Source organism: Stenella coeruleoalba (genome assembly GCF_951394435.1).
Source record: "Stenella coeruleoalba genome assembly, chromosome: 9".
Taxonomy (NCBI): Eukaryota; Metazoa; Chordata; class Mammalia; order Artiodactyla; family Delphinidae; genus Stenella; species Stenella coeruleoalba.
Genome location: NC_137155.1, coordinates 84,112,218 through 84,126,159, shown reverse-complemented (window position 1 = coordinate 84,126,159; position 13,942 = coordinate 84,112,218). Strand labels below are relative to the sequence as shown.

Genomic DNA, 13,942 nt, shown 5'->3' with positions numbered 1-13,942 from the left:
AAGAAAATAAAATTTTAAAACATAAAAATTTTACTTAATATGTTCCTAGATGGGAAAACTCAATTGTAAACATATTAATGCCCCTCAAATTAATTATAAATTTAATGTAGTCTCATAATCCTAATGGTATATATCCAACTTTTTTCTTGACATGTAACCAGACAAGCTGATCTGAAAAAAATCAGTAACACAAAATATCTAAAATAATACAAATAATAAGAAAATAAACATACTAAAAGATACAGTAATTGTAAGTTTGATATTAGCAAAGGAAAACGAAGTAAAATCACTGGAGCAGAAGAGTGTATCCAAAAATCTCTCAAGGATCCAGAGGAATTTAACATAGGATGAAGATAACATTTCATACCAGCACTGACAGGACAGAGTAGAGGTTTTTAACCTGTGATCCATGGGCTCCTGGGGATCCCCACAACCCTTTTAGGAGGTCCCATGTGGTCAAAACTATTTTTCATAATAAGACTAGGGCTTTATAGCCTTTTTTTTTTAAACTGTACTGACATTTGCACTCATGGTGCAAAGGCAATGCTGAATAAAACTGTTGGCATCTTGGTAGTGCCACAAAAAGTAGCATGAAAGTGTCCCAGTATTTCTTAATACAGTATGAATTGAACTGTATTCCTTACCATCACACACCTGCAGTTAAAAAACAAAAAGACAATTCATTTAAGAATGTCTCTGATGATGTGTAAGAATAAATTTTAATAAATTCCTATCATTAAGTACACATCACTTTAATATTCTGTGTGATACAATGGAAAGTACACATAAAGTACTTTTGCTGCATACCAAAGCATGAAGGCTGTCTCAAGAAAAAGAACCTGTGTAAGCTGAGTTGTGAGCTGAAATAACCACTGAAATAGCCCTTAAAAGAAAAACTGACAATCTATGATTATTTAGATTTGGGTATTTGACAGATGTTTACCTGTCATTTCAAGGATAACAAATGACAGTTTTCTTGCCAAGGATAAAATTCAAACTTTTGAGGAAAAATTAGAATTTCGGAAAATTAGTATTCACCATTGTGAACTGAGCTACTACCCAGTACTTTTCTGATGAGATTGGTGGTGATAATAACGTTGTGATTTTAAAAAAAATATTATATAATGAAATGTTCCAACATTTGAAAGATGTGCATAACTTAGGGAATCACATTTTCTAAATGACCAATGAATGATTTTACAAAACCATGCATGGATGAGAGACTGATTCAAAGTACAAGACAGGCCAATGGATTTTAATATAACATTGACATGGTTCAGGCTGAGTAATGCAACTACCTTTAAGAAACTAACACTTGCCAATTTTTGATTAAGTATCAAAACAGAATATCCACAATATCTGATATCAGGTCTTCTTATTTCCAAGTCCACTGCTCTTTTCTAGCATATCAGACTCAGTGAAGAGCTAAGATGTACTAAGTCAGATGCTTTTCTATTCTGTCCTCTAAAGGAAGCTGTGTGAGTCAAGACAGAAGCAACAGGAACCAGTCATTAGGATATATGTAGGACTCCCGGGATGTTTAACATGGCCTTCAGTTTATATGTGCAAACAACACAAATTTCAAAAAGGTTTATACCAATGAATACTGAATTATCATCACTGTTTTGGTGTTCATTTCTTCATGTAGCAGTACCATTTAAAAAGTGTACTACTATATCACTGCAATAACCATTAAGTAATATAAAAGTCAGAATAAAACAGGATTCGAAACTCCAGGCCCCAAGAACACAGTCTATAACTGTGACCAGAGACATATAACATTAGTTAGTGATCTGAAGTCCATTCTCAAGTTCCAGGTCCAAGTTCAATAAAATTAGGAGGAAAAAAAATCTTCCTACTATATCTATTCAAGAAAGTAAAACGTTCTTTTATTAATTCCTTTGAAGCAATTGTGGGAGGGAGGTTAAGTAGGCAGTCATCTCACAAGATCATATATTAGATGAATGAAGACTATAGTTAATTTTTAACAGACTGAAGGCATATATACAGAATGAGCAGAATGATATACACCCATTTCAAATTTTACCAATGATTTTTGATGGCATTAACAACACTAATACTGCATATTAGACATACTCCATATTATATATCAGAAACCTAAATGTGAATTGGAGCTCCAAGCACACCTTCTTCGCTCCGTAATGAAAGATGCCTTTGCTCTCACCTCAAAAAAAAAGATTAGCAACTCCTAATACACATCCCAAGGCTAAGAGTTTGTATCCTAAGAATTCAACCACCAGTTTTTCCAATGGGATAATCAGACAAGGACATGATCAGGATCAGTGCCTCTCATACGTTTTCCATAAAATGGCATGCATAGAAAATGATAAGGTATTTAGTACACAAGCATACTAGGCTGCAGGATTTGGTGACTGTATGATTGGTGGGGGTCAACATCTCAACACAATTAAACATATATGTGGTACATTCAATATGCTTTGGTATTATCACTTGGGAAGCTACTGTCTAGACAGCTAAACAGCTCTTAGAAGATGCTAGTACTTTTAAGATCAGCTTCTGGAAGATCTTTAAAATTTAAGATTAACCACTCTGAAAGACTGCATCTATTCTACTTACAGATTAATAAGTACACAAAGCACTTAGCACAGTAGCTGGCACATGGTAAGTGCTCAATAAATGTTAGCTATTATTATTAGCTCTTATTACTATATTAATTTTCTTCCTTTTTATTTTTTTATTGGAGTATAACTGCTTTACAATGTTGTGTTAGTTTCTGCTGTACAATGAATACACTGTATGTATACCTATATCCCCTCCCTCTTGCATCTCCCTCCCTGTCCCCCATCCCACCCATCTAGGTCATCACAGAGCACTGAGCTGAGCTTCCTGTGCTTTATATTTATAGCATGTTCCCACTAGCTATAATTTTAAAATGTTACCTTTCCACATGCTCTCATGAAGGCCACCATCAGGGCACCTTCCCGCCGCCCCACCCCTACCCCCGCCCCCAGAAGACAGGGTACTCATCCAGCCAAAGCTTCTCTGAAGCTCCCACACCCATCCAGGCTGCAAAAATCCAAAAAATTCATAGAAATCCAAGTCATCCCTCTACCAAAAACCAGGACTCCTCCAGAATCCTTCCAAGAATCAGTACCTCCTTCTGCCTTCAAATCACCTTCTTATTTCCTGATATAACTGTTATCTTGGCTATGAATCAAGATATAAACCTTTCTAGTCATCTATAACCAATACTCTCATCCCATTCAACTTTATGTTTTCAGTCATCTGACCTAATCTCCAACTGAGGTTTTCCCTTCCAAACCTTTAACTTGCTCTCTTGAATCTGGCCTCCCAATCAACAACTCTCCTTCTTCACTAAATTTTCTTTTTACTTACAAACCTTACTCAAAACCAAGCTTCTTCCTAAGGCCAACTCTCAACTTCCACACTAAGCCCTATCAAAGATTTCACTCCAGCATGGGCTCTTTGGCTTTTTTGTGTGGTGAACTCCCTTTGGCTAGTCAGTGAACCCTGTGACCCAATCCCTCTCAGATTTAAATGTAAAATGAAAAATACATAAGATTATAGAGTAAGCAAACTGTATTGAAATATAGTCATAAAAATAATGAAGATAGAAAATTATGATATAGAAATATATATGCTTTTTTATTAACACATTAGATAAGAAGATCCAGTGGCAGGTCTAATAATTATCATAATTTCAAAGTTATGATGATATTTGCCATGGTGTAATGTGATGGGAAATATTTATAACTTCTATCTGTGACAAGTCACAGGTATTGCTAATACTATGAGTTATTGCCTATATTCATAATTGAAGGAAATGCTCAGTACATTTGTTAGAGGTTAGACACCATAAAGATGTAACTTTTCCTCCATTAAGTTCACACAGCCATTGATTAATCCCTATAAATTTCTGTACAATAAACTCAAAAAGTATATATACGATGTCTCTAGTGAGGCAAGCAGTTTGCTTGTTGCTTCTGAAATCTGAGGAGTCTGAAGACAGCTGCTATCCCCTAGGATTTTACAATCTACCTGAGGAAACAAAACTTACATATATCACACAGTAAAAGAACTCAACATTCGTAAAAAGACAGACTTAAGTTTGTATACCATCTCTACGTTCTACTACCTGTAAGGTCTTGGCCTAATCATTTAATTTACCTCTAAACTTCAGTTTCCTCATCTGTAAAGTGAGTGTAATAATACCTATTTCACAGAGTGTTAGGCAGATGCTTCATAAACAATATCTATTATACTACTTTAAAGCAATACAAACACATATCCAAAAGCATATACCAAATGCTATGTCTTTGATCCATCACTTACTAGCTATGTACCCTGGGACACATCATTTGATTTCTACTCTCATTTTCCTTAACCAAAAAAGGAAAGATTTTTATCTTCCAGTATAGTGCTCAAATGAGATACCACATGTGAAAGCACTTACAAACGCAAAACAATAAAAACATGTAAGAAGTTCTAAATAATGATTGCTGAAATGACATGATGGTTCAAATTATATTTGTGTATGTACTTTTTCTATAGTACTTAAAATACTACATGTAAAAAGACATGTAATCAAGAGCTCTATGAATATAAATATATAAAAAAGAGACATTCAAAATGAAAATATTTCCTTCATAAATATGATCTTAAATTAAAATTTATAAGACTACCACTCATCCACAAACTACAAAAGAACTCAAGAAAATGTCCAATATAGCAACCTATCCTATCATTAGACAGAGAAAGTATTATCATACTCATTTTATACAAAAGGTAACTTAAGAAAGGAAAGTAAAATTTACTTAAAGGTCAGTTCAGCTATGCTGGCACTGTGGATTATCCACAACAGATCTTAAAAACCTAACCCCTGCCATGCAGTAAAAATGAAGGCTTACTTTCCTTGTTAATTTGTAAACAAACTTACTTAAATTGGGTCTAAGCCAAATTTAATGAATAAGCTATACTCTTTATACATGCAAATTATCATATTTAGATGTCAGTGCATGATTTGGAGATTATCCGCCATTGAGTTAAGCCTTGCTTCTGTTCCCCTCCATTACTATGAATAACTGAAGGCTGACTATATTTAGAAATTGTGTTGTTTAAGAATAAACTTTTTTTTTAAATAAAGCAAGATCTTTCAAACATATCATTATACAACATAAATGTGAAGTATTCAAAAACATTTTTTCTTTTAAGAAGAATTCCAACAATTTATCCCAGCCAGGTAAACAAGTATCTGTGTGAATCACCACCAAAAGAAAGCTACACATCACTTAAGTGTTTTATCGAAATTATTTTTAAAGAAAACATCAAACTAAAAAAACTAGTTTAAAAACATCAAACTATAAAAAGCCTAACACAGGCTTTAAGTTTCACATTTTCCTTATATTATTTTAAAAAAACAAAACTTATCAAGAGAATGTGGGGAAAAGGTTGAAAAGCAAAAACAATGCAGACCACTATTAATATTTTTTAACAGAAAAGTGAGAAACATGAAGTTATATAAATATTAATACCCTAAATATCAAATGAGTTAATAAGTGTCTTCAATTATTTGGAAAGCTCTAGTTAACATTTTGCCTGAATACCATAAAACTAACCCACCAGGGTCAAGTAAAAAACATCATCATGCCCTACAACTAGAAGGCTGATAGAAAGGGCTGGAAAGAGGTCCAACTTCTTGTTTACAGGCATCTGAATGTCTAACTGATCCATAAGAGACCTCTGTTGTCCTATAAATTTTTTAAGGGAAGAAACTATTCAAAATCTTTAAGCAGACTTTTATTCACAGTTCTAATGAAAAAAAAAAGCCAAAAAGAGAACATTTCATTTTGCATGACTAAGCAATTAGAGGTTGAATAAGTACTTCAAAATTATAAAATCTAAATTTACTACATGAAAATGTAAGATATTTTCGCTGCTTCTACATTTGGAATGTAAGATCATAGAATTGTTCAAGCTATGCAAGAATCTATAAGAAATGGGTGGTCTGCATACTGAGGAAAGAATTACTCATTAGCATGAAAGAAGAAACAATCAAGAATTTATCTTAAAAATCTGCTTGTTCCTAAATTCTCATAGGTAAACAGGATACAGGTTTTTTATTTACAATTAATTATAACAACAAAAACTATATTTATAAAAGAAAGTAACACACCAAACAGCCCGATGATTCTAAAAATAGTTTCCCCTCTATAAGTAGTCTTTATAGATTCTTTTCGTCTAATGGAACTATTTGACTCAATGAAATGAACAGGCCAACTCTTGATAGACTGGGAAACAATGACTATGGAGCTGGTCCTTCCAAAAGAGGAATTTTCTCCCAAATCAAAACATGGGATTCTGGCCTTTATTATCATTCTTAAAGGGATATGACTCACCTTAATCTCAATTTTAACATAATATTTTCAAAGGTATGAAATATAGATGAAAACTAAAAGAGTCAAGTCCTCAACCTTCCTACCTTCTAACTAATCCATCTTATAGATAAACAAAATAATCCTAAAAACACTAGTTTTGAGGAGGCATTACACATACTTTCTTAACCAAAAACACTTGCTAAATAAACACAATAAATGCTTAGGTAGCATTTTTCAAACATTACTTTGAAACTTATTAATGGGTTATGAAATTAGTTTTATGAGTTTGACCAACATTATCACACAGACAAAAAATGAAATATAAAAGAATAGAAAATAACCATAATACATGGCCTTAAGGAATACGGCAATATTTGGTTTTAGAACGATGTAACTTCAGAACTGATAAACCTTCCATAAAACAATCAAGGCAATCAAATCCATATATCTCATAAAATGAGAAAGTATTTAGAAAAGGTTCTAAGAAACTTTCAAATGAGAAAGTAGAAAAGTTTCCATTTGAAATAACTGTCACTTAATTACAGATTTATAAAGTAGGGGTTCAGCCAAATAGTAAACATTTTGGGCTTTGTGGGCTAGGCGGTCTCTTGCAACTACTCAACTTTGCCATGTAGTGCAAAAGCAGACAAAGACACTATGTGAACAAGTGGCATGGCAGTGTTGCCATAAAATTTTATTTTAAAATAAAAACAGGGAACCTGCAGGATTTGGCCCACAGGCTGTAGTTTAGTTTGATGACTGATGGTATAAAGAATTTATTTCTACTCCAGAATGCTGAAAACCTTACCTATTTTAATGAATCGACAAGGAAACATCTGTTCATCAATTTTATGCTTCAAGGTAAATGTTTCTTTGTTATAATCATTCTTTAAGCCACTGTGGAAAAAAATAACGTTATCAAATCTGATTTCATAATTTAGTAAATGCACTAAAACAGAGATTAATATCATACTCTGATTTTAAGGTCAACGAATGCTCAGAATATATGACAGGGACAATGTAACGAAGTAGTTGAACATGAGAATATAGGACAAAACTTGTACATTCACATCAACTGCACTAGACTGTATTCTCTTAATTAAATGAGGGCTAATGAAAAAATGTTGTGTTAATTAAAGAATGTGACTACAATACATGAAAATGTGTGACAATACCTAGTGTCCCTAATGTATAACTAAATACAATATAAAATATTCAAGCAGTAAGAAGAAAATTTAAAAACAATTCATACTCATATCTTACAACTTAAACAGAGCCAAATATTAGAATCTGTCAAAGAATTAAGTTATTAAATTCTGACTAAGATGCCAATGTTCCTTTTATAGCTGAATAAATTTTCAAAGACAACCTTACTCTGTTGGTTTAATAGCATCCGCTTTATCCTACATAAAAATAAACCCGTATCACTTCTCTACTTAAACAACTTGGGCTGACTCAAGTATTTATGGGAAAGTCACTAAGTCAGGTTGCCTTATATTCTGATATACTTTCATGACTTAAATCAAACGTAGTCTAGGCGTAATACATACTTACATATTGTGCTAAAGGGACACACCATGTCACAAATATATTCTAAAACTGCATGGCTTTATTTGTCCACTCCACCTTCTATCCCATTTTTCATCATCTAAAGGGCAAATTAACATTCATTCCTGGTGATCTATGTTGTCAAAACTCAAATTTACTGAGCTCCTTCCAAGAGGTAGGCACTGCAGTAGGTGCAGTCACATACTTTTACTCTGTTTAGTTTCCAATTTATACTAAACTCCCAGAATATTACTTCCAGATTAGGGCACTCAATCTTAATGTTCTGGACAGATTCTATATTTTTACATCAAGGATTACAGCAAAGATTTTTATTATAGCTGAGAAGTATATGTGAAGTCATTAACAATTCAAAAATAAGATTGAAAAATAAGAAGTAGAAAAATACCCCCAAATTTTATTCTTTCTGCTTTGGTAACAATATTAATTAGTATCTGGTGGGAAAAAGCTAACTAAAGCACAATATTAAAATAAGGCACTAGAAATAAAATAGTAGAAATACTCTTTTCTCCTTTGCAAGAAAAAACAAACCATGCAGACTTAGCTACAAAGAGACTAAACTAAGACTGCAGATTGTTTAGAAACTCTTTCCTCCCCATAATCATAACCCACCTGGACAATAGCTCTGTCATGTTTTCTTCATTCATTCCACCAAAGACTTTAAATTTCTTCAAATTGCAGACATGAGTTTTCTCATATTTTCCAAACGTGATATTCTGGACTATAGCAGGCCTTTCAAGCTTCAGAATCAAGTACTACAAAAAGGAACAACCAAATTATATCCTCCTCCATTTAAAACAAATCGGTAGACAACATGAATAGTTAAAATTTTGGCCAGTTAACTCAAGAACGTATAATGTTCATCCTACACTGGCAGATTTTTTTATTTTTATTTTTTATGCTAAAGGATAGTATGCAACAGTCAAGCTACCATAACATCACCACTTTCTCCCAGGAAACTACATCATTCTCAACAATATAGATGAAGGAGGGAAAAAAGGACTAGTGAGATAACTTCTAATCAAGGAATGACATTCAGTAAGATATAACAGACTATGAATAATGAAATAAAACAAAATTAGAATGCAAAAGTAACAATTACATATTCTCACTGACTACACTTCAATAATAAATTCAATGTTCAAAATCAGTGGTAAAATTTTAAACCTAAAAAAAAACAGATTTACTACTCACCCCTGCCAATTTTATAAATTAAAAAACTCAGACCTACCATAGATATATCTAATATAGCTCAAGTTTTGCTATTATACACAGGATAAAATGGCGTCAGTTCATTAGGGAACACATTTTACATTATGCAGGCTGTCTTCAATAATAAAAATTAAGAAGGAAACTACTACTTGTCAAATACATCAGGAAAAAGCTATTTAGGAAACAACTCATGTTACATGTTGGAGTGGCTTCATGCTTCATAATAATGGGTAATACTCATGATAAAGGAGAACAGAATGAAGTTGGTGGTCCCACTTTGTACCATACACAAAAATTAACTCAAAATGTATCAAAAGTGATCCAAAATCGAACCAATACAATCAAACCTAAGACATAAAAGTAAGAGGTAAAACTATAAAACTCTTAAGATGAAAATAGGGGTATATCTTCATGACTCTGGATTTGGCAATGGATTCTTAGATATGACTCCAAAGTACAAGCAACAAAATATAAAATAAACTGGACTTCATCAAAATTAAAGTTTTGTGCATCAAAGGACACTATCAAGAAAGTGAAAAGACAACCTACAGAGTGGGAGAAAATACTTGCAGAAATGTATCTGATGAGGGTTTAGTACCTAGAATATATAAGGAATTTGTACAACAAGAAAAAGACAGACAACCTAATTTAAAAATGGGCAAAGGACCTCAATAGCCCTTTCTCCAAAGAAGATAAACAAATGGCCATCAGGCACATGAAACGGTGTTCAACATCATTAGTCATCAGGAAAATGCAAATCAAAACCACAATGAAATATAACTTCACACATACTAGGATGGCTATAACCAAAAAAAAACAAAATAACAAGTGTTGGCAAGGATGTGAGGAAACCAGAACTCTTATACATGGTGCAGACAATGTGGAACACAGTTTGGTGGTTCCTCAAAAAGTTAAACATAGAATTACTACATGACCCAAAAGTTCTACTCCTAGTTAGTTACATAATAAAAATAAATGAAAAAGGTATTCAAACAAACACCTGTACATGAATGTTTCGAGCAGAACTATTCACAATGGCCAAAAGATATATACAACCCAAATGTCCATCAACTGATGAAAGGACAAACAAAAAGAGAGTATGTCTGCACAATGAAATATTATTTAGCCATGAAAAAGAATGCAGTACTGATACATGCTACAACACAGATAAACCTCAAAAACATGTTAAGTGAAAGAGGTCAAATGCAAAAGTCCATATATTGTTATGACTCTATTTACATAAAATATTCAAGTAAATTCATAGACGCAGAAAGCAGGTAAATTCATAGAGGCAGAAAGCAGATTACTGGTTGCCAGGAGCTGGGTTAAGGGTGAAAGGAGAAACTGCTTAATTGGTACCAGGTTTTCTTATGGGGTAATGAAATAACTAGATAGAAGTGATGGCTGTACAACATTGTGAATGTACTAAATGACACTTAATTGTACACTTTAAAATGGTCAGTTTTATGCTATGTGAATTTTACCTCAATAAAATAAAAGAATGAAGCTGGTAGTAACATAAAAGATGATATAATTAATATCTTGTGAGTACTAACTCCCTTGTCTGACAAATTACTCAGATTTTTATGTGTATTATCTCGTTTTAATAGGACTAGGAGGAACAGGAGTAGTATTTTAATAACAATAATCATCCTCTTCTTCCTCATTTTAAAAATTCTGGCTTAGAAAGGCTAAATAACTTACTACAGTTATACAGCTAAAAAATGGCAGAGCTTAGATTAAAAATCAGTCAATCTGCAAAGGAGGCAAGAATATACAATGGAGAAAAAAGACAGTCTCTTCAATAAGTGGTGCTGGGAAAACTGGACGGCTATATGTAAAAGAACCTAAATTTAAGACCGGATACTGTAAAACTCCTGAAAGAAAACATAGGGAGCACACTCTTTGACATAAATCACAGCAGTATCTTTTTTGGATCAATCTCCTACAGTAATGGAAATATAAACAAAAATAAACAAATGGGACCTAATGAAACGTAAAAGCTTTGCACAGCAAAGGAAACCATAAACAAAACAAAAAGACAATCTACAGAAAGGGAAAAAGTATTTACAAACAATGAGACCAACAAGGGGTTAATTTCCAAACAGCTCATACAGCTCAACATAAAAAAAACCAAACAACCCAACCAAAAACTGCACAGAAGATCTAAATAGACATTTCTCCAAAGAAGACATACAGATGGCCAACAGGCACATGAAAAAATGCTCAACATCTCTAATTACTAGAGAAATGCAAATCAAAACTGCAATGAGGTATCACCTCACACTAGTCAGAATGGCCAACATCAAAAAGTCTACAAATAATAAATGCTAGAGAGGGTATGGAGAAAAAGGAATGTTGGTGGGAATGTAAATTGGTACAGCCACTACAGAGAACAGTATGTGGTTCATTACAAAAAATAAAAATAGAGTTACCATATGATCTAGAAATCCCACTCCTGGGCATACATTCGGAGAAAACTATAATTTGAAAAGATACATGCACCTCAGTGTTCACAGCAGCACTATTTACAATAGACAAGACATGGAAGCAACCTCAATGTCCATCGACAGATGAATGGATAAAGAAGATGTGTGTGTGTGTGTGTGTGTGTGTGTGTGCGCGCGCGCGCGCGCATGCGTGTGTGTGTGTATATATATGTAATGAAATATTACACATCCATAATAAAGAACGAAATAATGCCATTTGCAGCAACATGGACAGACCTAGAGATTATCATAAAGTGAAGTAAGCCAGACAAAGACAAATAACATGTTATCCCTTATACGTGGAATCTTAAAAAAAAAAGATACAAATGAACTTATTTACAAAACAGAAATAGACCCACAGACATAGAAAACAAACTTATGGTTACCAAAGGGGAAAGGATGGGGAGGGATAAATTAGGAGTTTGGGATTAACATATACACACTACTATATATAAAATACATAAACAACAAGGACCTACTGTATAGCACAGGGAACTACACTCAATATTTTGTAATAATCTATTAAGGGAAAAGAATCTGAAAAAGAATATATATATATATATATATATATATATATATATATATATATAACTGAATCACTGTGCTCCACATCTGAAACTAACACAATACTGTAAATCAACTATAGTTCAATTAAAAAAAATTTTTTTAATCAATCTGATTTTGTCTGATACTGTTGGTTGGCTGACCCAACCTCCATTCTCAATCCAGTTCTTCCTAGCCACCTTCTGGCCAAAAATAGATACATGGTAAAATTCTGGTCAATGAGATAAGCAGAAGTTCGTTGTGGGATAAGTTTTGCTTTTTGAAACAAATGCTGCCTCTTTACTATCTGAACAGTTACAGCTGTAACAACCACTGTGCAACAATGAAGAAAAAGATTAAGAGAATCTCACAGATAGCCATCCCTGAGCCACTCAACTTTCAACAGTAACTGCCTAACTCTAGTTTCCATGTGTGTGGCAGGGAAAGAGATGGGGTGATGGCGGGAAAGAAACTCTATTTGTTTAACCCACTGTTATAGGACCTTCTATTATTTGGTGCTAAAAGCATTCCTACTGATTCACTAACCCCACAGTCAAAACTTTATTTAATGACTACACAATAACAACTGTTTAGGTTTATATGAGGTTTACATTCTAAGCAGCTATTAAGATTTCTTTACTATAGAAATTGCCATAGGAAAATTGAGATTGCTATTCTTAAGTTATTAATCCTTTTTATCCATATCAAATTAATAGGTGTGGTAATATGATTTTTGGTAACTGAGTTTCTTAAGAATACAGCTGTATATTAGAGAACAGACTACACAGCTAGGCAAGGGACTATTTACATCTCATTGTCTTTCTCATGAACTCCCACTTCCTCCCATCCCTTCCTCCTCCTTTCTCTCTTTGGTCATTCTTTAAAGTCTCAGTTTACAAGTCAGTTTTCTCTGATAACTGGTTAGTTAGATACAATGTTGTAACTAGTAAAAATGGATCTTTATACAATCTGTTGTACACCATCCATCATCCCACATCACCTCTGAATACAACCGAAAGCATTTGTCTATATAAAATTTTATTTATAACCAAATAGGATTTTGTCATTAAAAATTACATAAGTAAAATGTAAATTCTCTAACTGAAGTAAAGCACAATGATCTGACAAATACATTTTAGGTAAAATTTTTAATGTTTAATCACATTATTGATAAATTTTACAACTATTTTTCAAACTCTTGGGCATCAATGCTGAGTACTGTTACTATTAAACAGTGTTATCCCATAGTTAAAGAGGTTTCCATGACTTTTAATTTGGAGAAATAACTGCTGTAGATTTAGTAATAGAAACTGTAAAAAAAAAAAAAAGTCATTAAGAATGAACATTTTAGAAAAATTATTTTAGATCCTTTATTATCAACCTTTAAATTCTGTATATGTGAATATTAATAAATTAATTTTAAAATAAAACAATGACTCACAATCTCTTTATCAAAGCAGAGGGTAGGCTCATAGAGGATCAAAGAACTATCTATCACATGGTCCTTAATTTAGCCATAGAATTAAGGAAACAATGAAAAAAATTTAATGTTCAAAACTGTTCACAATTTCAGCCCAAAGAGATTTTTTTCACCATGAAAAACAATTTAAAAATCATTTTTAATCATATGGATGTTAACAATTTATAAGAAATAAAGATGATATAAAGGAGAAATGATGATCTATCAGCATCCATTAGATTAGATGGATCTATCAGCAAAAGTATATCCCAGGAGGTGAGTCTTAAAGGATGAGA

At 32.9% G+C, this 13,942-nt stretch overlaps 1 protein-coding gene across 4 annotated transcripts in view; it reads right to left on the bottom strand.

Annotated features, from left to right (window-relative positions):
- Window positions 1–13,942, bottom strand: part of MKLN1 (muskelin 1) — a 354,266-nt gene that overhangs the window by 104,596 nt on the left and 235,728 nt on the right. For all 4 annotated transcript variants that reach the window (XM_079932674.1, XM_079932676.1, XM_079932673.1 and 1 more), the window contains 2 exons: window positions 8,556–8,698; window positions 7,186–7,274 (listed from right to left, as the gene is read on the bottom strand). In XM_079932674.1, the coding sequence (XP_079788800.1) occupies window positions 7,186–7,274; window positions 8,556–8,698 (232 nt within the window). The remainder of the gene's footprint in view (window positions 1–7,185; window positions 7,275–8,555; window positions 8,699–13,942) is intronic.